At 42.4% G+C, this 26,254-nt stretch overlaps 1 protein-coding gene across 3 annotated transcripts in view; it reads right to left on the reverse strand.

Moving 5' to 3' along the window:
• Atrnl1 (attractin like 1) overlaps positions 1 to 26,254 on the reverse strand; it is a 548,573-nt gene that overhangs the window by 204,661 nt on the left and 317,658 nt on the right. For 2 of the 3 annotated variants that reach the window (XM_057777515.1, XM_057777517.1), the window contains exon 27: positions 12,520 to 12,627. The exons of the other annotated variant lie outside the window; for it this stretch is intronic. In XM_057777515.1, the coding sequence (XP_057633498.1) occupies positions 12,520 to 12,627 (108 nt within the window). The remainder of the gene's footprint in view (positions 1 to 12,519; positions 12,628 to 26,254) is intronic. 3 annotated transcript variants of the gene reach the window in all.

A 26,254-nucleotide genomic window follows, 5' to 3' on the forward strand; every position in this document is an offset into this window, starting at 1 on the left:
AATGTAAACTTCTAGTCCTTTAAAGTTATTATTACTAACTATTTAGGATAATAAAGAAACGCAGGTAGTAGCCACCAAAAACAATCAACCTTGTATTCATGTTAGGTATGTTTTCAAAGTCAAACAGAGACATATTTTATATATAAAGCTTTCTTCATCCATGTTATGATCTAAGATGTTTTAACAATATGAGGCTTTTTATGGCAGTGAGACACGTCTGCTCCTGGCAGTACCATCTACTTTAGAGATGATGATGGGCATCTGAGAATGGCCATAGGGAGTTTGCTTTCTTTGTGGCAAAAGTTATTTTTTCCCAAGAAACTATCATTGCCTCTCTTGCTGGCAGTATTCTGCCCAAACTGGATAAGCAGGACATAAAAGAAAGAGACTGTCAAGCTTTTCCAAGACAAAGTAGGAAAGTTCTTCAAATTTCTACTTCACAGAAAATTTTGTCAAATATTCTAGGTCTGTGAGTCAACATGGATGCTGTAGTGTCACAAAGAAGAACCTTGGGTGACTGTCCAGGCAGTCAGCTGTTTCTCTCATTTGTAGAGTTTTGGAAGTTGCTTGCTTTATACTTCCTGTTTACTCAAGCAATATTTTGTCTCTCTTGGGTCTCTGATGGAGACTGAAGACTAGATATAGTTTTATAGTTTTCCTTGTTAACAATTCCAGAAAAGAAATTCACAAAAGAAGTACAAAGTGTATAATCTCGAGAGACATAAAAGGGTAGTTTGGGTTGGCAATACAAGTTAGATAGACATTGAATTAGGTACAAAACTTTGGATTCAACAAGATAGGATAGATAATGGAATATTTTCTCTGAATTTGCCAAATGTAAATGGACTGGACATTGTGAATGTAATCCTTACCTGATAATTGCTTCTCACTGTATACAGCTTCTCTGTGTCAGTGCTAAAACCATCCCTTTTTTGTTTAGACATAAGGAGAAAATGCTATGTGGTATTTATTTGCATTCTAACCCTCCCAAGACTGCCAACAGAACTAGGCTTTGAATCACAGGTGTAGGTAGCTGAACAAAATTAACCATAGAGGTTTGGGAGGACTGAGGACAAACAAACAGACAGGAAGCAGCAGGGTGGGGATTAGAGAGGGTCTCGGACTTTTGGGATGGAGGGAAAAAAAGAGAGTGGAAGTCACTGGTCACTTCTCCAAGCTTCCCTGATCATTCAGGTTCTGACCAGGTATCTGGCTCCTGAGTTTTTATTGATAAAGAACAGTCAGATAAAAAAATGTATCACAACCTAACTGTTTATACTAAAATTTAAGCTTTCTAGACTTCTTTGGGACATCAGTGCTGTACAGAAATCCTTTTGTCACCATAAATTAATGTTCCTCATTAGTTGTCCCCCCCCCCCAACTTCTTCAGTCACTGTTTTCTGACCTGAAGGGTAAGCGTTCTACCACAAGACAAAGTCCTGGTCAATCAGGGAGGGCAGAGATGGGTGGTGTTCCCTGGGTAACATGGAAGCACGCACGTGTGTTAGTCACTGCTCCCACACTGGAAAAACATGTGTGTTGGTCACCACTCCCATACTGGGGGAACAAAACAGCCTGGGCAAGCAATTGACAGGAGGCACAGGTTTTGCCTCTTGCTTTCCAAGGGGCCAGATCAAGGTTGCAAGGGCTGAGGTGAGGCTAGATACGTGGTAGAGGATGCAGTGAGCAAGGACAGAGAGAAGGGCTGGGGATCCTGGGGCAGGATGCTTTATTTCCCAAGAAAGCATTCTATGAGAAGACACGATATTTATTTAACATTATTGGTTTCTTATCTTCTACAGTATATTGATACAATATCTAGCCCCACATTTCTAATATCTCATATCTTATTTCATAACAGTATATATTTGATTTAATAGAATTTTATGGAATTCTTACAGTCAGTTATTACATTGAAACTATAAACCAGATGATCTACTAATGTATGAATGGGAGAAAAAGTGTAAATAAATTAATAATATATCATATGAAACTTGATAAAATATATTAAGGAAAACATAAATTTAATGTCAAAGCAACTGTCTTAGGAAATGATAATAAAATATTTAAACAAAAATCAGGTAACTACTGAAGCACAACAATTGCTTCAAGATAATCTAAAATATTAGAAAAGAGACTAAAAATATGATCACTGGGCTGTTGTTACTACTGGCAAATCTGTATTAACTGATACTAGTATTAATTTTTCTGTATTAACAGTAGTAAGGGACCTATATTAGCCAGTGTTAGTTTTTATTCAGATATTAAACACAGAAATGACTATGAGAAGAGTTTGCTTGAAGCTGAAGTTACTGTTTCAGACAGTAGAAGGATTCAGTAGATGGGATCTGCTTGCTGTTACCAGAGAGTAGTGGTGAACAGGAGGAGCCTTGGAAAGTCAGTCTCTTTCACCCACAGACAGAAGACCACTTGAACTTGCTAGACTGTTCCTATAACTCCCCAATAAGATATAACAGATTTAACACAACGTAAATCATTTTACCCACATGGACTTTGTTTTATTACTCTATACATGTTTATGGGGTATAGAATGATTTGCATGAGAATGGCCCCCAAGGGCACATACTGTGATTGCTTGGCTCTCGGTTGGTGGAACTGTTTGGGAAGGATTAGGAGGTGTGCTCTTGTTGGAGGAGGTGTGTCACTCCACTGGGTTTTAAGGTCTCTCTCTCTGCCTTCAGCCTGTGGATCAGACACAAGCTCTCAGCCGCTGCTACAGCACCATGCCTACCTGTCTGTTGCCATGCTCTCTGCCATGATGGTAATGGACTCTAACCCTAGGGAACTGGGAACCCAAATGAACTTTCTTCTACAAAGTGCTTTGGTTATATTTTACCATAACCAAAAAGTAGCTAGGACAGTATTTCTGTTTATAATGTGTAATAACCAAGCCAGGGTTTTTCATCTTCCTTCAAAATTATTATCTATCTCGTGTGAGTGAATATGCATATGTATATATGTATGTGTGTGTATATATGTGTATGCACGCATGTGTGCATGCATGCATGTATGTACGTATGTGTGTGTGCATGTCTACACAAGTGGAGGCCAAAGGACAACTCGAGAGAGTCACTTCTCCCATTCTACCATATGGATTGTAAGAATCAAATTCAAGGCATTGGCCTTTATATCTGTACCCAGCCAGACCATCTGTTTTCATCTTGTAAGCACTGCTGCATGCTGAGTCTCCAAAGTCCTCTCCTTGTTATTAATAAAGTACCTAATGTGTTACATGAATGATAGGGCACATTCTGCTTCTGTCACATGGTGCTTTGGTGCCTGTTAATCCAAGATTTCCATTTTCCAATTCTAAGATGTCCCATATTCTATACTTTAAATAACGTTCACAGTTTCCACATATAAGCCAACAGCACTGGCTCTTCTGTGTCTTCATTATTTCATTCATTTAACAAAATGCCTTTGAGTCCTATTCAATTTGATAACAATAGTAGAATATCATTTTTGTGGCTGAATCCCATCACATATCCATACTTCATTTCATCATCCATCTGTTGACATGTACCAAGGTTGATCCCATTTCTTGATATTGCAAATTATACTGTAATAAACATGGGAGTCATTAATTCATCGGATATGCAGATGCTCCTTTGGGTATACGTTCATAAGAAGCACAATGGGAACATATGGGATGTCTACTTTTAGTGCTTTAGGAAAGAATTTTCCCATGATAACATTAAGTTCTAATGAATAGCATTTAAAAGTTCCCTTTCTCTACATTTTCAGTAATATTTTCTATCTTTAGTCTTTCAGGTAAAAGCCATATAACTGGGGTGAGAGTACATCTCATTAATTTCAGTTTTCATTTTGATAACAACTAATGATCTTGAGCATTCTTTTTTTTTTTTTTTTTTTGTTTTTGTTTTTCGAGACAGGGTTTCTCTGTAGCTTTGGTGCCCGTCCCAGAACTAGCTCTTGTAGACCAGGCTGGCCTCCAACTCCCAGAGATCCGCCTGCCTCTGCCTCCCAAGTGCTGGGATTAAAGGTGTGCGCCACCACCGCCCGGCTTGAGCATTCTTCAGTAAATTTGTTGACAACCTGAATTCCTTCTTTCAAGAACCCCAATCACACATCAGCTCATTTTCTTGACAGGACTGGATGGACTTTGCTGTTCAGTCCTTCGTACATCCTAACATGGAAGCTGTGTCAGATGCTCAGCCTGGTTTCCCACATGGAAGCCACTCTCTTCACACTGCTGCCTGAGTCTCTGTCGTTCAGAAGTGTCTTAGCTGGACACAGGACCGCTGTCGCTTGCTCCTGCCACCCCTTCCTTCTTCGCTGGACACAGGACCGCTGTCGCTTGCTCCTGCCACCCCTTCCTTCTTCGCTGGACACAGGACCATTGTCACTTGCTCCTGCTGCCCCTTCCTTCTTCGCTGGACACAGGACCACTGTCGCTTGCTCCTGCCGCCCCTTCCTTCTTCGCTGGACACAGGACCGCTGTTGCTTGCTCCTGCCGCCCCTTCCATCGAGGCTGACCTGACCATCACTGACCACACCGATGCTGGGTTTCCCAAGGGTCAGTGTTGTGGCTTCAGGTCTCACACTTCAGTCTTCGATCTGATTGTAGTTGATTCTGGAGAGTGTGAGTGATATGGGCAGAATTTCACTCTGTTGCAGGTGAATACCCAATTTTGAAGAACCATTTACTGGGGATAATTGTTCTGTTTACAACATGTGGTGGCTTTAAACGCAAGAATCAGCAGAACACAGATTGTGGATTATTGTACTGGCTTATGTAGGACTGGACAATAAAACCATGCTGTCCTCACTACATGACCCTGTAGTCAGTTCCTGCGATGCCTAGAGCTTTGTTCTTTGCTCAGAATTCTGTTAGCAGTTTGAGTCTCTGTAGTTCTTCCACATATGCCTTTGAGTATTTGTTCTAGTGTGTTGATGGGACTTCATTGAACCTGTAAATCATTTGTGTAATACAGACATTTTGAGCAATATCAATTTTTCATACAGTAGATATTTCCAATTTTTGTGCCTTCTTTGTTTTCAATGGTGTTTTATAATTTGCACTGTAGAGGTCTTTTGTTTCCTTGGCTAGATGTACTCCTGGATATCTTTTGTAGTTAACAGGAGTATGATTTTAGTCCTTATTTGTTTTTCAACAAACTAAGTACTGGTATATAGAAGTATTGCTTAATGTTTGGTATTGATTTTATATTCTCTAACTTTACTGATTTAGCTGTCAGTTCTAATTGTCTTATGGGGTTCTTTATCGTAATAAGACTGGCCTAATGCTTTCAAACAGACCAGACTGGTATATGATTCAATCTTAAAAAACACCATTCTAAACTCAAATAAAATATTTTACTTTTCTCTATGACCTAGGAAGATCAAAGGCAGGTTTCTTCCCTTGGCATATATATCCCTATTTATGTTACTGAGACTGCCCTGCATGCATGCACACTATACACCTGTTTATGTTACTGAGACTGCCCTGCATGCATGCACACTATACACCTGTTTATGTTACTGAGACTGCCCTGCATGCATGCACACTATACACCTGTTTATGTTACTGAGACTGCCCTGCATACATGCACACTACACACCTGTTTATGTTATCGAGAGTGCCCTGCATGCATGCACACTACACACCTGTTTATGTTATCGAGACTGCCTTGCATGCATGCACACTCTACACCTATTTTTGTTACTGAGACTGCCCTGCATGCATGCACACTACACACCGAAGCAGTAATCTTTGCAAACAGCTCTTAAAGGGCCTCAGAGAGTGGATCCATCACTGTGGGTGAAAGGTCACAGAGCACCAAGAATACACTAGATACCACCAGGGTGTGTCTCCTAACAGGAACGTATAGTTGGAATCATGAACCTGGAATAAGTGATAACAGTCTGAGCATTGAATATATGTGAAGTCAACTGTAATAAGAGAAAAAGAGTCCAGATTGTATACTTTCATTTTTCTTGTTACTTTTATATTTTCCTTCTTAAAGTAGTATGTGCACAAATATGTAAAGACTTATATCAATAAGTATAAGGAATAATTCAAATAAACCACTTTATAAATGAGCTAACGTATCTTTTAAGGTTGGTGATTAAAGCCGTTAAGGTGTTACAAGGATTGCCAGTGTTATAATAAGGGAAGTAAGAGTATTTGGCCAAAAATAATTATAATTAAACATAAAAAAGTATGACATCATAGAGAGAATTTCAATGATATGTAAGGGATTCATAAAAGGTGATGCAACTGCCATCTCCTGGTCACCACTCAAAACACTGAATGGGGAAGGCTGGGGAGACGGCAGAGCTGCTCCTCTGGAGAACCCATGTTCAATTCCCAGCACCTATACTTGGCTGACAAGTGTCCTTCCTCCAGTTCCAGGGGACCCAATACTTTTTCTGAGCTCCCTAGTCACCACGCAGGATGTGGTGCATAAGTATTTGAGCAGGCAAAACACCTATAGACATGCAATAAATTAATTTAAAAAGAAGTGAACAGGGAAATATATTTTCAACATAATCTTCATTTCACCCTAATAGCTGTGAATAACTTGTTTATGAAGAATATCAAATCTAAAAAGAAAAAAAAAGTTAAAGACAAAGAAAAAAATCCAAGTTACTTAAAGATCCCGGGCGTTTTACCGTGTTTTTGTCATGACTTGGAGGCGTGTATTGCACTCCTTGTGAGGACACAGAGACAGTGGGACTGTCCCCGTCACGTGACACGGGTAACGTGTCCTGTCACTCTGTGCACAGGGATCACAGGGGCAGCGAGAGAGCCCACCTGGTCTCACTGAGCACACCAAGTGAGCGATGGCACTATGACAACTGCTCTGGCCAGAGCCTGACCACACTCACTGCTTGCAGTGTCCTGACCCCAGCCTTGCCAGCACCAGCACTGCCCTGAGGTCCTGCAGACATCTCCTAAGTGAGCTGATTCTACCCTCACTCTGACTAGAAGGAGCGAGCCGCTTTCCAGCTCCTAACAGCAGGGACCTGTTTCCTCCCCCGAGGGTCCTGTGGCTTCCAAAGGAGCGCCCTTCCCTTGGTATCTACTGCAGATAGAGCTCAAGCGCTCAGTTCCACCAGCCGGGCACAGTGTGACCCACGCTCTGTTCTGGCTCCTGGCTTCCCCAGGGCAGCTGAGCTCTAGGTGCCATGCGTTGCTGTGGGATGCGCTCTCCACTGCCTTTTCCTTCCCCACTCCCATCCAGCTTATTCTTCAGTGTGAACTGAGCAAATGTCCAAGTTTCAATGTCTGCTTCCCAGAGAACATCACGGAGACAGCGCTCTCCAAAACTCTCCATCCACAAGACAGAGAGGTCATCTAAAAGCACCCAGGGGCCCCACACCGCCTCTTCTCGTCACCCAGATCATCAGACGGTCGGCAGGACACACAGTCCCCACGGGACACTGGACTCCCTCAAGTGCTTGCTGCCTAGGCCGCTAAGCAGGATTCCTCAGGGAGTCTACGCGAGTTATTCCCTTTGGCTGCAATACTCCTCACCAGAAACTGCTCAGTTAACATCAATTCATCTGTTCTGACCGCAACTCTGTCTAGCGCAGAACCTTCCCCATCCTGCAGAGCGTGTTCAACCCCACGGCTTGCTTCTTCCTGCTTTTCCCTTTTGCATCAAATGCAACACCTATCAAATTCAAAGACTTACACTGTCCTCCTGGAATACGGGCTCCATGGCACAGGTTGTTTCTTCCCTGACATCCACTAGCTCTGAGACTGCCTGGTGCAGAGGGAGCATTCCACAAACACCTACTGCAAAAATCTCTCATTTTCTTAAGGACATCAAGGGAAGAAATTAGCACTGGGCTGCCGAGACTCACTGGCATGTTTATTTTTAACATGGAGAAGCAAACAACCAATATGAGCTCTAAGATAGCCACTGAATGGCAGTTTTTTCAAACTGTATTTCAAAAATAATTCAAAGGTGTCATTTAACTGACATCATTGGACATATACAGTCATAGGATTTTTTTAAAATATCAGAAGTCACAATTACTTGCCCACATGTGGAAGAAAAATAATAAATATGCAATATATAAAACAATTACCATGAAATAATCCTTTATCTGTGGAATCAGTTAACTGATTATGTTGTAGGAAACTCATTCCAGATGCATTTATTAGCACTGAATGGTGGATATTAATTTTCCTAGTAATATAAAATATGATTAAAATATACTAAATGATTTAGAGTGATTTTTATAAAATATATTTTCTATTTCATTAAAGTGTTTAGAATTATTAAAGTCCATTGAAGATTTAGTGTTTAAATAACTTACAAAATGTGTGAGTTCATAAATAGCATGCACAGTCACCCTAGCTGGGGTGAACAGCTGTGAAGTTACCCCAGCTGTGGTGAATAGCTGTGCACAGTTACCCCAGCTGTGGTGAACAGCTGTGCACAGTTAACCCAGGTGTGGTAAACAGCTGTGCACAGTTATTACACAGTTACCTTCAATGATAACTTTAAATAACTTTGGTTCTCAGATTTATATAAATCTTTAAATGTGATTTTAAATGGCCCCAGGGTTCACAGTGCACCATGTAAGCAAATCAATAAACCACATTGTTCTATTTTATGTATTTAAATACAGAGGGATTTGAAACAGCTGTCAGTATTCTGCACTAGTGATGAATAAAGCATAGCTAGAAAGTTTCTAATTAGCAGCAATTATTATAAAGTGCAGAGCAAACAGGAAATAGAATATAATCTTAGAACCTCTACTTCTACCTCTTGTTTTCCAAAAGACGCCGAAGGAAGGAATCGGCGCCAAGCTGCCCCAGTGCAACTCAGATGTTTCCCTTGACAGGAAAAGCAGGCAGCCAGCACAAGCTCTAAAAACAGTCTGAACTGCAGGGTTTCTCCCCAGAAAATGCAACCGATCCTGAAATACATGGGATTTCAAGGGACAAGGAGAGTGCCGGCGTCTGGAGAGGAGCAGACCTGTCTGAGTCAAACACACGGCAGAGCTGCAATAACGCAGACATCCCCGCACTGCCACGGACACGGGTGTTCCTCAGGGGAATGCCCAGAAAGGAACTTTCCATCAATGACCAGCACAGAAAGAGTCTTCTCAACAGTTCATAAAACTTCCAAGTTCAGTGATTTCAATCCTGGACTCAGCAAAAGTAAACTCTGTCATCAAGACTATTCTCAAGTAGAAACTGTCCACATGACTATCGGGTAAGGAACTTGACAAACTCATGTAGGGCGTTGGGCACGGTGCTGCACACCCACATGCTAGACACCCAGGAAGCTCAGGCAGGAGGACTGCACAGCAAACCTGCCTTTAACCGTCTGAAGCACAGCACACAACACAATATAACTTGTAACGAAACAGAGCAAGTTACTGACAGTCCTAACAGAGATGGATTCCCAAATTGTAATCTTAGTGAAAGACGGTAATCAGAAAACCTGTATTTCAAGTTCCCATTTATACAACCTGTCCCAAATAGAAAAAAAGATGTAAAGACAGGAATGGGTTAGCAGTTGCTTAGGGCAAGAGAAGTCTGGGGGAGGGGGAGTGGGAAATGAAGGTGAAAGCAAATGGGATGTTACAAATTAATTCGGGAAATGATTATGCAATTCCATGTTTACACTAAAACAATAGAGCATATAATTTAAATGACTGAACAGCATATTATATGAACTGCAGCTCAACAGACTTGACCAATACTACCCTCCTTTCATTAGAACTCAAGCCCCGACTAAATGGACTTGCTAAATGGGAGCTAGCATGCAATTAATTCCCCTTTGATATATTGTAGCTAAATTTCTGAGGTGAAGTGGTATCAAAACCACAAAGGCATTCAGGTCGTTCAGAGAACTGAGCTGCACTACGAGAGAGGAAAACAAAAATTTTGGAGCTGGCCCAGTGCACTCAGCAAGGCTCCGGAGAGGCCACGGCAGAGCTGCACCTTGTCTTCCCCAGTGTTAAACATGGAGACCACATGGAGGATGGAGGAAAACCAATGACTCTAAGTCTACGGGAACACAGAGAAACCAGGCATGTGATTGGTCCGCTCGGAGAAGAACCGGGAGCTTGCACATGGAGACCACATGGAGGATGGAGGAAAACCAATGACTCTAAGTCTACGGGAACACAGAGAAACCAGGCATGTGATTGGTCCGCTCGGAGAAGAACCGGGAGCTTGCACAGGCACAAGGTATTAATTAGTGCCTTGGTCTGAGATGCACCGATCCTTCCCCTGCTGCTGTGTGGCAGGAGAGCTGCAGAGGCGTCCCCAGGCCAGGTCCACAGAGTGACAGCATGGCCTGCGACTCTCCCCGAGCCAGGCACGCAGGCCACTGGACTCCTTCTGCCACTATAGCTGCTGGCTCTACAGTGACCTCAGTTCATAGGCATCCTTCTGTGATCAAGGAGCAATCAGAAATACAGGGAGGAAACAACGCTCACCATTGGCTAAACATGCTGTAATAACTGAGTTCATTTAGGGTATCTGTATCAGAACTTACCGTTACTTTTGATATTTGGAACCAGAAATGGGATCATGCACAAACTACTGTATTAATTTTGCTTGGGATGAGCTAAAGGGGAAATTATATTAATAACTGAAAGGAGGAACAAGCATTTCTATGGGCCATTGATAAGTATGGGGTACTCTGTAAACCAAAAAAGGAAATACACAATACTCAGAAGTGAAGAAACGAACAAGGAAAGAGAATGGTTTCTCTCTGTCTCCCTGTGCCCATGCCATGTGTGCACGTACACACACACACACACACACACACTCACACACACACCTGAGTAGCTAAGCAAGCCTTGTGGGATCATGCTGTATTTCAGTGCAAACATCCATGGAAACACAGCCGTGGAGTGGGCTGGAGAACAGACAGCAAACAGTCTGTTGCATGAGGGTATAGAGAAACTGCAAATGCAGGGATGTTTGAGCTTAGTAGAAAAATCTCAACTAAGAACACAAACTAGGAGTAGAAAATACAAAATAAAATAAAGGTAGACAGTTTTAAACTCAACAGAATAAAATTTAAAGTTAAGAAAGCATAAAAGTGTAGAGGAAAGAAAAATTGGGAAGGAGAAACCCGCAGAGGGCTCCATGTTCAACGAACGCGTGTGCACCTCGTACACTGTCAAGGAGCCGCTGAGACACTCCTGCGAGGCCGCTACATGCACGGCCATCCGCCCCTCCCGTGCATTCTCCGTCCAGGCTTCCTTCTCCACAGCCTACACACATCCCTTACACTGACTTCGCCCATGACATGAACATGCAACCCTGGAGAGAACAGAGATTTAAACAGGCGAAATTTTCTGCTTGTTTTGTAACATGTTTAGAATAACATTATTTGAAAAAGGGGACTAAAGCAGAATTAAAGCATTTGCTATACATTTCATTTACGCGCTCTGCTTTCTAATTTCTCTCCCAGCAATGGAAGAGATTTACCCACCTTTTCTAATGCCTAATCTTCCATGGTACCTTGTGACCTAGAGTAGGAAACAATTAAGTACACGGAAGCTACACACTGATGTCTCTCTCTCTCTCCCCCACACACACCACATATATTTTGGTTCACTCACAAACTAACCTTTTCTATTTTACTCATGGGGTATATTTTTAGCTTAATTTTTTAAAATAACAAAACTTTGTCCCTATAGACAAAATAAAATATATTTGTACCTATGTTTTAGGATGAGTCTATTCTTGAATGCCTTCCTTTCTCTGGGGAAACTAAATCCGACGATAACATAATTAGTCAAACAGTGGCATTTCTGAGACAGAAGAGAAGGTGTCAACTCCAGCCTGTGTCACTCGTCCATCTTAGAACTGCACACACTAAGCACACACTAACACGCATGCAATTAAACCAGAATGCCTCAAACGGCTTTGGAGGGTCACCCCTCACAGTCTGACCTTTCCTTTCGAGGTCATGATCTCAGCTTACTTCAGGTCCCAGCATCACACTCGACTGCACACACGGTTTTATTTCACTGCTCTCTGTTTCTGCACATGCAACATGGCTGTGTGAGAATCGTCATGCTCCGCAAATAAAAATATCTGGTGTGTTTCACACTCATCTCTAGAAGCTAAACTATGCTGTTAGGATGCAGTTCCTCTCCGCACACCTTTTGCAGCAGATTTTTGCTAATGAAGATGGATGTGAACTGTTCAGCAGGGGCCACAGGGTATTCTGAGAACTAAATGTGGCAGGCACTCAGCTTCTTCCTCTGCAACTATGCCTTAAATTCCTTCAGCTCCTATCTGTCAGGCGAAGGCTGCCAGTGAGCAGTCTGTCACTCTTGCCTGGGCTAATAGACTCTCCAGTGGCTTTTGCTAGGGCTCACGTCTTGCCATTAAAACTACGTGCCTTGAAAATACCGTTAACACATGTGGCCGAATCTCGTCAACTCCAGATAATCAGACTCTGTGTGGCTTTGCAAGCAGATGCAGATCAGAGAGGCGGCATCAATATGCAAACCACACTGGCCCCTCAGCACCACCGCTCCTACCTCTAATGGCCCACGCAGGAAGTCTGTCTGTTCGGCTCCCACTTCCAGCGCTACGTCCACGGAGGCGAAGGGACGGCTGGCCATCTGCTGTCGCTCTCGGAGCAGTTGCTGGAGGGGGTCAAAAGGATGTGATTTAAAACAGGCTAAAAGCATATTACATGCAACAATGTCTGTTTTCACTTCTGAACAAGTGGCACTGAAAACCGAGCGATCTTTTCACAAACATATACATCTAGAAAGCTGAGGGCAGACATCAACGTCTCCCCAGGCCCTGGTTCAACCTCACAGGGGCCTGAGATGTGTGGTCGACAGATAACCATCTCTCGATCTCCATGCACAGGCCTCACAAAATGCACTCGAGAGCACTTGGGAAAGCTCAGGTGTGAGGTGCCACTTAAATAAAAAGTGCTATTATGATGACAGGAAGGTAAGGTTCCCACTCAAAATAACCCAGGCATTTGTCTCAGCAGAAAGGAAAGTATTATCAAAAATGGTTAAGGAGTGAAAATGAAAAGTTGTCATAATCCATTAAAAGAGATCAAGGAACATATATGCCTGCTAAGACTAAGTTTTCTCAGTCGTTAAGGTCCTGGCAGCTGCTATGGAACCAGCAGGAGCTGTGACTGACCGTCTGTCTTCAAATCTTTAGCCACAGCCTGCGTCCATTATGCAAAGTGCAGATGGTTATGCAGGGGGCAAGGGAATCTGCCAAGGGCGTCTGAAGAACCACTGGGTATTTGTGCCTGTGCTGGGTTTGCCTAGCTGCAACCACAAAGCATCCAAGTCCCAACCAACCATTGAGCTAATTTATATTTCTGCCTTTCCTTGTAATTATAATATTCATTAAGTCATGATAAGAAAAAATTGATGACCGGCACTAGATACCCCAGATCTTGTCCCTCTCATCCTATATCAGCTAATAAAATTATTATTAAATATTAAACAGGACAGGCAGTGCAATTAAATACTCTTTCAAATGAGGAGAGAATCATATCAGTGAAGAAGGCAGACTCCTTGAGCACAGTGAACGGCTTCATTATTTATGGAGATCTTTAAGATTCCCAGGCATTAGGTGAAAACATTAACTAGCGGTCTCTGAATGCAAACGGCTGGAGCCCTCTGATGCATCATTCATAAACTTTCTCTGCAGACGAGGGAGGAGGACGGTACGGGAAGGTGATTTGTTATCTCGCGCTTGTGCGTTAACATGTATGACACTGGGCACAGCAGTAATTTTTTTTTTTGTTTGGTTTTTCGAGACAGGGTTTCTCTGTGGTTTTGGAGCCTGTCCTGGAACTAGCTCTTGTAGACCAGGCTGGTCTCGAACTCAGAGAGATCCGCCTGCCTCTGCCTCCCGAGTGCTGGGATTAAAGGCATGTGCCACCACTGCCCGGGCACAGCAGTAATTTAAGGTTTAGCTTTTTTATGATTAAGGAAAGCATCAACCTGATGATGTTATATAGATAGGAGTAAACTGGTAACAAGTGGTAGCTTAACTTGTTAACTTACATTTTGTTTAAGTGATGAATCCATAATAAATATGAAGCATAAAGGTGCACAAATTAGAAATAACTCGTTCTCCTAGAATTACACCCTTGTATTAATTATGGCTGTTAACAAACAGAAACTTGGTCTGAAGCACTCTCCACAGAAGTGGCTAAGAACATCCGTGCAGCAGGCAAACATGGTCTCATTTCCAAGTAAGCACAGTCAGGGAAGAAGTGGTATGGACTTCTGCATCCTTAGCAGAACATCACAGATGCCACCTGCCACATAGGCCCCCAAAATATAGCTGCGCAATCTACTTTTCCAACAGTGATACATGAGAAGATGTAAATTCCAGTTTATGTCCACACAGAATCGTCTAGGATTCATAATTAATAGTGTCCTCTCTTTATCTCCCTCTCCTTGGCTTATAAATGACATCTTCCACGACAGAGGTTTTCATAATGAAAGCCCTGGCGCCGCACCCGTCCTTTGCTGGATTCTAAACAAAGGATTTACAAACTATAATTCATAAACATCCACTGTCACAAACTGTGATGCCACAGATAAGTACTCCAAAGCCAAGCAAACCGGAATCCGGCGACAGAGTAACGCCAAACCTCAACATGGAAGGAAAAGTCTGCTGCTGACACTTGTTTAATTTTGAACATTTATCTGTAAAATGCAAAGCATATTTTAAGACTCTGATTCGTTCTCTGAGCTTTGAGTTTAATTGCTTTGAAAGAGCCGAGAGAATGTATTCTGGGCCACTGAGTGGGGCTGAAGGTCTCGTTCAGGTGCATAGCGAGGTTCTGGCTGTGAACCCTGGGAGAGAAAACTGCTTCTTCACGGCAGGCTCCACTTTGGTGTGACGTGCTAAAGCAATAAAGTAGAAGATACAGCAATTATCTTTCCCGCTCGTTTCTGGTTCTCCACATTGCCCTTAATAATTGTCCCTGCCAATTAGTAACTGGATGCCTTCCTGTCTCAATTCTGTTAGGACAAGAGATATGGCCAAACATTGCCGACAACCTAAGTTTTGAGAGGCTTGTCTAAGTAACCCAGCCTCTGACATCAGAAGCCCCCACACTTGGTGCCCTCTTCATTCTTAGCTGTCTAATGTTAATTGAGGATTTAGACCTCACGAATCCTTGATTTTCTCATCTGTACAGTGTGGGTGATGGCCCCTAAACCTGTCCCTCAGAGGACCTGTTCAAAACCGCAGCTTCTCTACTCAATCTCTATTGGACCCCGACTAAAAAGTTTCGCCTTTCAAACAACTTGTTCTTTCCTGTACATGATGGGAATGATTAATCCCTTCCTGTTGAGAGGCTGGGCCAGAACGGCATGCCCACAGACGGCTCAGCACAGAGACTGCTGGCCACGAGTGCTCAGAATTACTGTGCTGAACTAAAGCACTAATTTCATATTTGAAGATGGCATACTAATTACCACAGTCCCATTTTCCTCAGCACGGGTGACACATTTGGCTGTTCTAGTCCGCCTTTTACCAAATGTTGCATTATGAGACAGTTGGAAATGTCATTATTGAAGCAGATTTGGAACAGTTCTCTGCCATTTGTGACTAAGAATTATAAAACCCAACCAGAAAATGAAGAGAAATATAAAATACTTTCTTAAGACATTCTGAAATTTATTTTCTGTGGTTCCGGTTTTGTGTGGCAGGGGGATATTTGTACGTCCCTAAGAATACACACCGCAGATGCATCCACTTTATACGTGATGTGATACCACCAGTTATCCAGCAGAACAATAAAAACCACAGAACAACTGATCACATCACAGTAGATGATAATCATGTCACCACACATGTTGCTGCTAAGAATATTTAAAAATTAAAGAGATGTACTTTGGATCACTGATTTGACCAAAATACTTCTTTTAATATTGAATATCTGCTATAAAATACACTATGAATTAAAAATTACTAGGAAAATTCAGGCCTAAATTTGGCAAATTTTACACATATATGCATCAGATGTATACATCTTAAATGAATAAAGATAATTCTTTTTTTTTTTTTTTTTTTTGGTTTTTTCGAGACAGGGTTTCTCTGTGGTTTTGGAGCCTGTCCTGGAACTAGCTCTTGTAGACCAGGCTGGTCTCGAACTCACATAGATCCGCCTGCCTCTGCCTCCCGAGTGCTGGGATTAAAGGCGTGCGCCACCACCGCCACTTAATATTTTGTGTCATTCTCCAGATCCTATTAGCTGCCTTTCCAATTCTGCAAAGCATATGAGTATAATAAATTCTCGGCTAGTCTACCTGAAAAAGACACAACAAGTAACACAACTGTTCTCACAGTTCCTACCTCGTCCTGTTATGTTCAGGTCCCCAGATATCCTTCCTATCACACCCAAAAGTCCGTCTGTTCTCCTCCTAATAATTACCTCTCATTCCACCTCCCATTCTCTCTCTCTCACGTTTAATTTGAGAAAGAGCTTTACACTGCAGCCAGGCTGGTCTGGAATTCATTAGGTGGCCCAAGCTCACCTCAAACTCAGAAATCTCCCACGTCAACCTCACAAGTGCACTGGGAGCCCAGAGGTGGTCAGCCACACCTGGCTCACTCTCCAATGAACACTTATTACTTAAGTGTGACACTAATTCTTCATATCTCCTTACTTTACTAGGGTCATCTTAAAGGCAAAATATTTATTTTTAGCTAATTCTCATCCTTCAAAACACTTAGTTGAAATTCAATTTTATTTGTTTAACAAATGATGTATTTGAAAATAATAAAAAAAATTTAAATTTGCTACTTAGAAATGTAAGTTAGGACACATTACAATACCATAATGTAACTATGATCAACCATATAAAGTTATGACACATGCTTTGGTATTATATTATAGTATATTCAGGAATATCTTTTCAAATGAGAAGCTCTAAAGACTGAGTTTCAAATTTACGGCAGGTTCCATATTTTTCATCATCTGCCTTCTTTCAACACTGCAAAGATAATGGGAGACAATCTGAAAAGTCATCACAATTATTCATTCATATTGCTAAGATTCCTGAAAAGATAAGGAAGTCATCAAAGAGACGTTGCAAACTGATGAACAAACGTTTTTGAATTCCAAACTGAACAACAGTTTGTGCAAAGGGTGTTGACAATTAGTGCAAACACACCAACATGGAGGAAACAGGCCAACTGTGACTCTGTCCTCTCAGGGTACCCATGAAAGGGACAGTGAGTGCCATTCAGTCTCACAGACTTGGGAACAAGGGTAGCCTACCACTTTCCAGCACTAAGTTTGTGAGGCGCAAGGCTCAGACTCCATCTTGGTCCACGGGTCTTTATGCTTTTGCTCCTCCAGTCTGAAGCTGATTTTCTAGACTCTGAGCCAACACCCATGGGACCGTCATAACAGACACCCTCGTTCAAGCTGTCTGGATTAATCTTTTCCATGCTTCTAGATTCTTCAGACCATGCAATGTGATTATTCTCAATACACGTTTCTGAAAGGAAGATTTTCTAGTGGCTTCCTAATAGTCTACTCATTAACTCTAGTAAAACTATATACATTCACTAAAATCCAAAAATGTACTCAATCTTTATTTATTATATGAAAAAAAGCTGCCCATAGTTGGTAATAGCAAGACTATAGATTTTCCAAATGGGTTCTTTAGACACACAGGGTCATATTTGAGTACCACGAGTCATTATTCCATTACTATTGTGAGCTTGCTACCAGAAGACAAGAATAAAGGTTGTTTCCACATCTTCTTTTGTTGTGGGGAGCTGCGGGCCGCTTCCCGCCACCCCAGGTCCCGGCTGCCTTGCCAGCTTATGCCCCAAAATAATTACACGGAAACTGTATTCTTTTAAACACTGCCTGGCCCATTAGTTCCAGCCTCTTATTGGCTAGCTCTTACATATTGATCTAACCCATTTCTAATAATCTGTGTAACACCATGAGCTGGCTTACCAGGAAAGATCTTAACCTGCGTCTGTCTGGAGTGGGAGAATCATGGCGACTGTCTTACTTGGCTTTTTTTCTCCCAGAATTCTGTTCTGTTTACTCCACCTACCTAATTTTCTGTCCTATCAAAGGCCAAGCAGTTTTCTTTATTAATTAACCAATGAAACAACAGATAGAAAGACGACCTTCCTCCATCCTTCTTTTAGAAGATAACAAATAGAATAATAATAGCATATCAGCTAGCATAGACGCTCAAACATAGCTCATCACGGGTCATGTCAAAGGTGTGAAGGTAGAGTTATGAATAAGTGTAGAAGGGAAGCAGACCGTGGCCCAAAGTAAACATGCTGTAACTCAGGCTTCACACTGAAGAGGACACGGGGATCTCCCTGGGAAGGGGAAACAGAATAGATTTTACAGGTGAACTGGACAGGGGGATGTAGGGACAAGAATGAGAACATCAGATGGGGAGGGGGCAAGGGGTTGAGGAAGCAAATGCAGGGAGAGGCAGCTGGAATTGAGGGGCATTTGAGGGGTAGTATGTAAAATCAGTGCAGTGGAAGCATCCTAAAAGATATGAAGGCAAGTAGAATACTGATCTAAAAACAAAAGTTTCTATAAAATGAATGCTAAAGATATTCTACTATACTCACAGATCAGTGCCTATCGTCAGAGAAGCCTCCTCTGGCAGCAGAAGGGAACCGATGCAGAAACCCACAGCCTGACATTACACGGAAGGAGAGTCTAATGGGAGGGAGGTCTCCATCAAATCCCTCCCCTCAGAACTCAGGGAAGCCTGCTGAAGAGGAGGTGGAAAGAGTCTCAGAGCCAGAGGGGACGGAAGACACCAGGAGAACAAGGTCTTCTCAATCAACTAAGCAAGGCTCATATAAACTCCCAGATTAAAGCAGCAAGCACAGGCTTACATGGGTCCGCACTACATCATCACCTGCATAAGTGTTATAGATTTCAGGTTAGTATTTTTATGGGACTCTGGCATTTCTGATGATTGTACCTACTCTTGGGGCTCTTTCCTGTCTGTTGGGTTGTCTTGTACAGCCTCAATGGGATGGGTTTTGTTTAATTTTGTTATATTTTATTTATTTTTTATTTATGGATTTTTCGAGACAGGGTTTCTCTGTGTAACTTTGGCTGTCCTGGAACTTACTCTGTAAACCAGGTTGGTCACGAACTCACAGAGATCGGCCTGCCTCTACCTCCCACGTGCTGGGATTCCAAGTGTGCACCACCACTGCCCAGCATGATCTTATTATATTTTATTTTATCATGCTTGGTTTGATTTCCTAGAAGACTGTTCTTTTCTAATGAGAGACAGAAAGGGATTGGAGCTGGAAGGAGTAGAGGGAAGAGAAACTATAACCAGAATATATTACATGAGAAAAGAATCTATTTTTAATAACAGGAAAAAGTGGAAAAGAATTAAGAGGCCAAATAAATGCAAACGTTCATCAGCAGAGGCTTCTGTTGTCAGTGGACAACACTGACCACACGGCTATTATTCCCAAACTGCTGCTTTACTTTCCACTGATGGATGGGTTCTGGGTGGTGGCAGCAAGAGCTCCAGAAAGGGGGTCACGCTGCATCCTTTGTCGGAAAGCAGAGGGAATAGATGCTTGTGCTTGCTACCACCCCATTCTCTTTTCATTCAGTCTGGGGTTCAGCCCAGGAAATCATGGTATCCACTTTCAAGGTGAGTCTTAGAAAGTCCTCACAGGCGTGCCATGGCCAGCTAATCAAGACAGCACCTCACCGGACTCCTGTTCTCTGTGTCTCCAGATCCTGTCAAACTGGCAACTGAGATCAACAAGCATCCCTATAAATTATCATACATACTACAGAATTTGCACATATTTGGTAGCATTTCTTACTCTATTTTGAAACAGATCAGGAACAAATAGGTTTGGAAGGAATCAGGAGTTTTCCATCTCTGACATTCCAGCACAGCCAGTTTCTACTCCTTGTTTACTGTGAGCACAGATTTCATTCATAAAGGAAGCCTAAGTGGGAACCTTTCATCTAAGTAAACAATTTACATTTTCATTAATAGTGAGGCTGATTTCCATGCAAAACGTTGGTTAGGTCGATGGTGTTCCCGTGTATGCTTATTCTATATTTGGCAGCATTATTTTGTCCATCAACGATAAAGAAAACTGCTCATCATGTCTTAGCAACAAGATGTCTACATATATTAACAAAAAGAAGCTAATTCTCAAGTCTTGCTTCTGTCTCAAGAATCTCACCAGGGAGCGGAAGCAGAGGACATTCTTCCTCACTGGGTATTGCTCAGGAGAACCCTGGAAAGGATGAGACGCAGACTCAGACTGGATTTCCTTCCTCTTCTGGAAGATGTCTTCCCTTTGATGGTGAACGGACTCACATTCGGACTTATTTTGATGCTGAAAATTTTTTACTATAATCATTTACTAATTCAACAAACATATCTTCTGTGATCTACTGTGTACCAGTTGTTGCTGTCAGAATCAATGTGGGAGGTGATCTCAAGTCTATCTACCAACTTATTCCACACTACCAAAGTAGAGGTTCTTCTGTGGCACCTCTGGGAGGTGGAGGCAGGGCGACTCTGCTTCTAAAAGGATTACTTATGTTCTCCCATGTTGAGAGCAAGAAAGCTCCCAGAAGAATCTTAGCAGGCAAAACCCTAACTGCATGTCAACACACTTCAATCTTGTCACCTCTCTCTAATATCCCCCACCCCTCCCTCACCCTCAGCCCCTGCCATTTCTCTCTCTCGGAGCAGAAGACTGGCCTCAGTCAACAGGCATGCTAAACAGCCTGTTGAAGGTTACTTTATGCAATTACAAAATCAAAATGCAGATTTAAAATCCTGTGTGTCCTTGTGGACATAGATGTGATCACTGACAGACTCTGCCAAAGATGACCTTATGTCAGGACAGAAGAAATCACACTGAGGATCTATACACTGAAGAGAGGCAGAGGTCAACACTGCCTCCTGAAAGACTACACACTCTGGGGCACAGTGCAAAGTGTAAGAAAGATACTGAAAGACACAGTTTCTGACTTTCCCTCTTTTTGTAAAGCAAAAGCAAACTACAAAATGTGTACTGCCCATTTTAAAAAATTATTGGTACTTAAAAATCATATTTGATGTCATATACAAGTTGTGCCTATTTAACTTACTTTATAAAAACCAATTATTCTGAAAAAAATTGTGATGGAAGACATAAAATGGCTGGGCAGAGAAAAAGTGGCAAGAAATGCTGCAAAGAGTGGAGACGGGACTGTAGAGAAGATGGCCCCCGCTCATCCTGGGCACAGCAGACCAAGCACCCAGAGCACAGTTTAAGGCTGAAAAGTTCATCTTCAACCACGCAGCTCTAACCGTCTCACTCCTACCACAAAGTGCCGTGTCTCTACAGTGTCACGGCTGCCACCTCAGCTCAACCCTGCCAGTGCCATGGACGTCCTGTGCACATACTGCCCAGTGGCCCCACCCATTGCTTTCCAGACACAGCCACACCGTCAATACAATGATGCCGAAGCCAAGAAATACAGCGGGGCAAATGGGATACTGCGATAATGTAATAAAAAAGCCAGAAAAGGGCATTTTCAGAACGATCAGCAACGCTCTAGACGGCCAGAGAAGGGCATTTTCAGAACGATCAGCAAAGCTCTAGACGGCCAGAGAAGGGCATTTTCAGAACGATCAGCAAAGCTCTAGACGGCCAGAGAAGGGCATTTTCAGAACTATCAGCAACGCTCTTGACGGCCAGGCAAGCTTGAGCTTCAGAACTAGTCATGGGAAGCCTTCCCAAGCTGGAAGGTGAGGGGGAGTCTACTGCTCAGAGGGTTTCTCAAAGTGAAGAGGAATCTCAACGATGTCTTTAAATCATCAGAACCGAGCTAAACAAACCAGATTCACTGTTTTCTAAAACAAAGGTTCTCTTTGTATTACACAGAAAGTCCAATCCAATGGAGTAGGAAGTAGAGAGAAATCAAAAGGCACAAGAAATATGTCTCCAATCCTCAAATAAAGTAGCACACTGTATCACCAAGAAAACAGTAACAGCAGTTAATCTCAAACACAATGAATTTCCTCTCCCAATAAGTAGCAAAAGGTCAGTTTTGTATGCAGCTTTCTTTAATACAAAAGGCCAGGTGGTTGTAATTTATCTGAGCAAATCAAAATGAGCAAAGGGACAAGTACTGAAAAGGTCATTGAAAAGCTCCATCCTCAGAATGGATGTGCAATGCCGGTGACTCCTCAAAGAGCAGCAGTGAGACCTGGATAATGTCAAACCTGAACTGAGGGGAAAAAATAAAACCACAGGGAGAGCACCTTAGGGTCACAGGGTCAGATGCTCCACTTCCTGTGCCAGCATGGACACTGTGGGGACACGCAGGAGGTGGACCACATGACCAGTCAACCCGTGTGAGCGTCTACACTGTGGGGACACACAGGAGGTGGACCACACGATCCAGTCAACCGGTGTGAGCATCTATACTGTGGGGACACACAGGAGGTGGACCACATGACCAGTCAATCTATGTGAGTGTCTACACTGTGGGGACACGCAGGAGGTGAACCACACACGATCCAGTCAACCCGTGTGAGCGGCTACACTGTGGGGATTCGCAGGAGGTGGACCACACACGATCCAGTCAACCCGTGTGAGCATCTATACTGTGGGAACATGCAGGAGGTGGACCACATGACCAGTCAACCGGCGTGAGCATCTATACTGTGGGAACACGCAGGAGGTGGACCACACACGACCAGTCAACCCGTGTGAGCGGCTACACTGTGGGGATTTGCAGGAGGTGGACCACACACGAACCAGTCAACCCGTGTGAGTATCTATACTGTGGGAACACGCAGGAGGTGGACCACACACGACCAGTCAACCCATGTGAGCGGCTACACTGTGGGGATTTGTAGGAGGTGGACCACACAATCCAGTCAACCCGTGTGAGCGTCTATACTGTGGGGACATGCAGGAGGTGGACCACACAATCCAGTCAACCCGTGTGAGCGTCTACACTGTGGGGGACACACAGGAGCTGGACCACACGATCCAGTCAACCGGTGTGAGCATCTACACTGTGGGGACATGCAGGAGGTGGACCACACATGACCAGTCAACCCGTGTGAGCGTCTACACTGTGGGGGCATGCAGGAGGTGGATCACATGACCAGTCAACCCACTGGAGTGTGGGACGCAAGCAGCTTCTCAGAGCACAAGTCTCCCAGTGACTCCTGTGATTGCACACTTGAGGACGAGGCTGACATGAGTCCTCCAGGGGTCACCTCCCTCCAGAGAGTCCATGCAGAACTCTGTGGTTAGCTAGGATTATAATATTCTAGTTATTCAGGAGCTTCTTAGATCTCCCAGACACATAAATGATCAAATACTGGCAATTTCCTCTTAATCAATACTCTAAATACTTGTTCATTTTTTTTAAGGAAATGTGATTATTTTGTTATTAGTTAATGGAGTTATTTTCAAATCAATATTGAAAAGATGGTTCTTTCTTTGGTAAACTATTTCTTTCTTAAGTCATCTGCTAATTATAATTTAAAATGTCTTGGGAAATACCCAAGATGTTCATTGACTTATTGTAGTGATAAATGAACAGTTTGCCTTTAATATTTTGTGAAGGGAACCATGACTTAATTTTTTAAAGGAACTAATTTTGGTTGTTTCTATTTGAAATGTGAAGGATGGTTTGATGGAGAACAGACAATTCCAATCAGTAAATGGCTTCTTTAAAGTATTTGGAACACCATTCAATGCACAAAAATCAGAATTTATGAGAGGCAGTGATCATACCAGACTCACTGCAATAATTCATTTTTAAAATTAAAAGGAACCATGGGAGTTATCTCATCCACCATCAAGATGACAGCATAGTCAAAAGTGCTCTGTCTTCTCTGAGAGACAGTCACCGGGTATGAAATCACCTGCTGGTAAGAGTCCAAAATTACTACTTCTTAGCAAGTCTTATGATACCTACTGTTGGGTTCATACACTGAACAATACACACACACATACATACATTCTCCCTGGGATATTTCTGGACCGTTAAAATTTAAAAAGATACCACTAATGTGATTTACTTGAATTCCTTGAAGCATATATAAAGTATTTGAAAATTTTCTCACACCTTCAACTCAAACAGATGGAATATTGTATCACTTTTCACTAGTTATTTATGCAACAGAGATCTGTGCAATATGCTGTGTTCTGGGAAGAGGGCCAGGTGTATGGTCTTGCCCTTACCGGGTTTACTCCGTTACCTGAGCGGGGGCCAAAGTATTTCTAGTGTAACCGTTTTCAGCGCCCCCCAAGGTCTCTCTTAAATTGTAAGATGAACGTAACATTGTAAGGTTTCTGACTGCTTTAGAACGCGACAGAACTGTTTCTCATCATCCAGACTAACCTGGATTCTTTTCTGAGACAGGTGGCAAGGTAGATTTTGCTTTGCTTTTATAATTATTCTTGCCAGCCCCAGGTCTTTCTTAGACACATTATGAAGGCAAGTATTCCCCAGTTAGCACTGGTATGACGTGTGATATTCTTAAACTAAACTCAGAACTTCCTGCTGATATTTGAAATTTCTAATTTTTAAAATTGTGGCTGCTGTGCTAATTTTTTCCTTAGGCTATAATTCTCTGTGAGCTGTTGGCCTTTGGTGCTAAATCTCTCTATAACTGTGGCCTTTATATTGACCTGTTCCATTCCCTTGATCAGATAGGCAGAAACCCATCATGGCTGTGAACTGCCGAACATACTGGTGATCCAAAGCAAAGTCTAAAAGCCACTCATTGGTTGCTGCTGGCCTCTGACTTCCCTACGGTGATGCAGACAGACAGAGTGGAGAAGGCAGATGGGCTTTAAAAGCACAGAGCGTGAGTCTACTCTGGGAGACAGGCACAGTCTTAGGTCCTGTGATGTCATCCTTTACCCACAGTACACACCGCACTCTCAGAGTCTGGGGGTCCGTCTCAAGCATGGGTTAAGGAAATGGTTCTACTTCGTCTTGGCCAGTCCCTCTACGACTGATGGTGAAATGGCTTTCTTGATTCCAGTCACCTAGACTGCTCTATGGAGTTCTGTAGCTTCTTGCTCTGATTTTTCTCTGCTTCACCTATTAGCTGCTTTGCTTTTCTGAATTATATGATTTATAGTATTTTTAAATCACAAAACATACGACCATATAACAATTAACATATTTCCTTCTGTTCTTCTATAACCTATTTTTTTAAAAACAATTTCCCACCCAAACTTTAAATTTTTATAACCAAGACTTTTACTTCTTGGTTGATAAAAGATTTAAATGGACCAAAGAAAAGAAATGGACGCTTTATTACCCTATGAGAGACCTCTCTCTGAAACTGGACACCTACTAAAAACCAGAAATGGGACACTGAGCTACTGAGCTCCCTGCCCGGCATCCTGAACAAGCAGAAAAAGAGAGTGAAATTATAGGGCTAAGGTCTGCATTCGTGGTGCCATTTGCTATGTCTACATTTACACGTCGGTTAAGTCATTTCCTTTCTTGAGTAGACCAGGAACTCGCCAAGCACCTAACAAGAATGACAGGCACCTCACTTCACCCATGACTGGTCTTCAGGACTAGTCTTCACACTGACCTTTCACATAGAGATACCAGCAGCTGTAATTAATTATATGAGAAAGAACAGTCTAGAAATGATCAAGGAGAGCATTTTCTTCCATTAACCTACAAAGAAATCAACAACCATAAATACACTCTAAAACCTCAACTATCTTTAGATGGTGTTTAAAGTAGGCTTTAGTAGCCATATTGGCTCTTACCTAAAATTTAATTCTTTCCTGACCATTCCATTTAAAACTGAAGTCACTTGGACAAACACAGTGAACACACACAAATGTTCTATTCCTAGTATCTCCCCTTATCTTGCTTTTCTCTGTTGCATTAGCTACTAAAAGGCATGTAACACATTTTAATTATTATCTGTTTAGAATCTGTCTTCCTAACATCAAGAGATATTTTCATTTATGCTAAAATTCAGCATCTAGAACATATCTGACACGGCAGATTTTCAATAGCTAATTGTTGAACTGAATAATTCACTTAGGACCAAAACAAACGTTAGAAATACATAGCTGGACCCCAGACTGACTGTGACTCTACCCTGTAGACTAAAGTTGTCCATGAATTTCTAAGAACATAAGAAACAGATAATGTTTCTTGGGCAGTAGAGTAATTGAGAAAACACAGCTGTACCAACACAATAAAGACAGAAAGTCTGCAATCAG

This window comes from Chionomys nivalis, chromosome 8, assembly GCF_950005125.1.
Source record: "Chionomys nivalis chromosome 8, mChiNiv1.1, whole genome shotgun sequence".
Lineage (NCBI taxonomy): Eukaryota > Metazoa > Chordata > Mammalia > Rodentia > Cricetidae > Chionomys > Chionomys nivalis.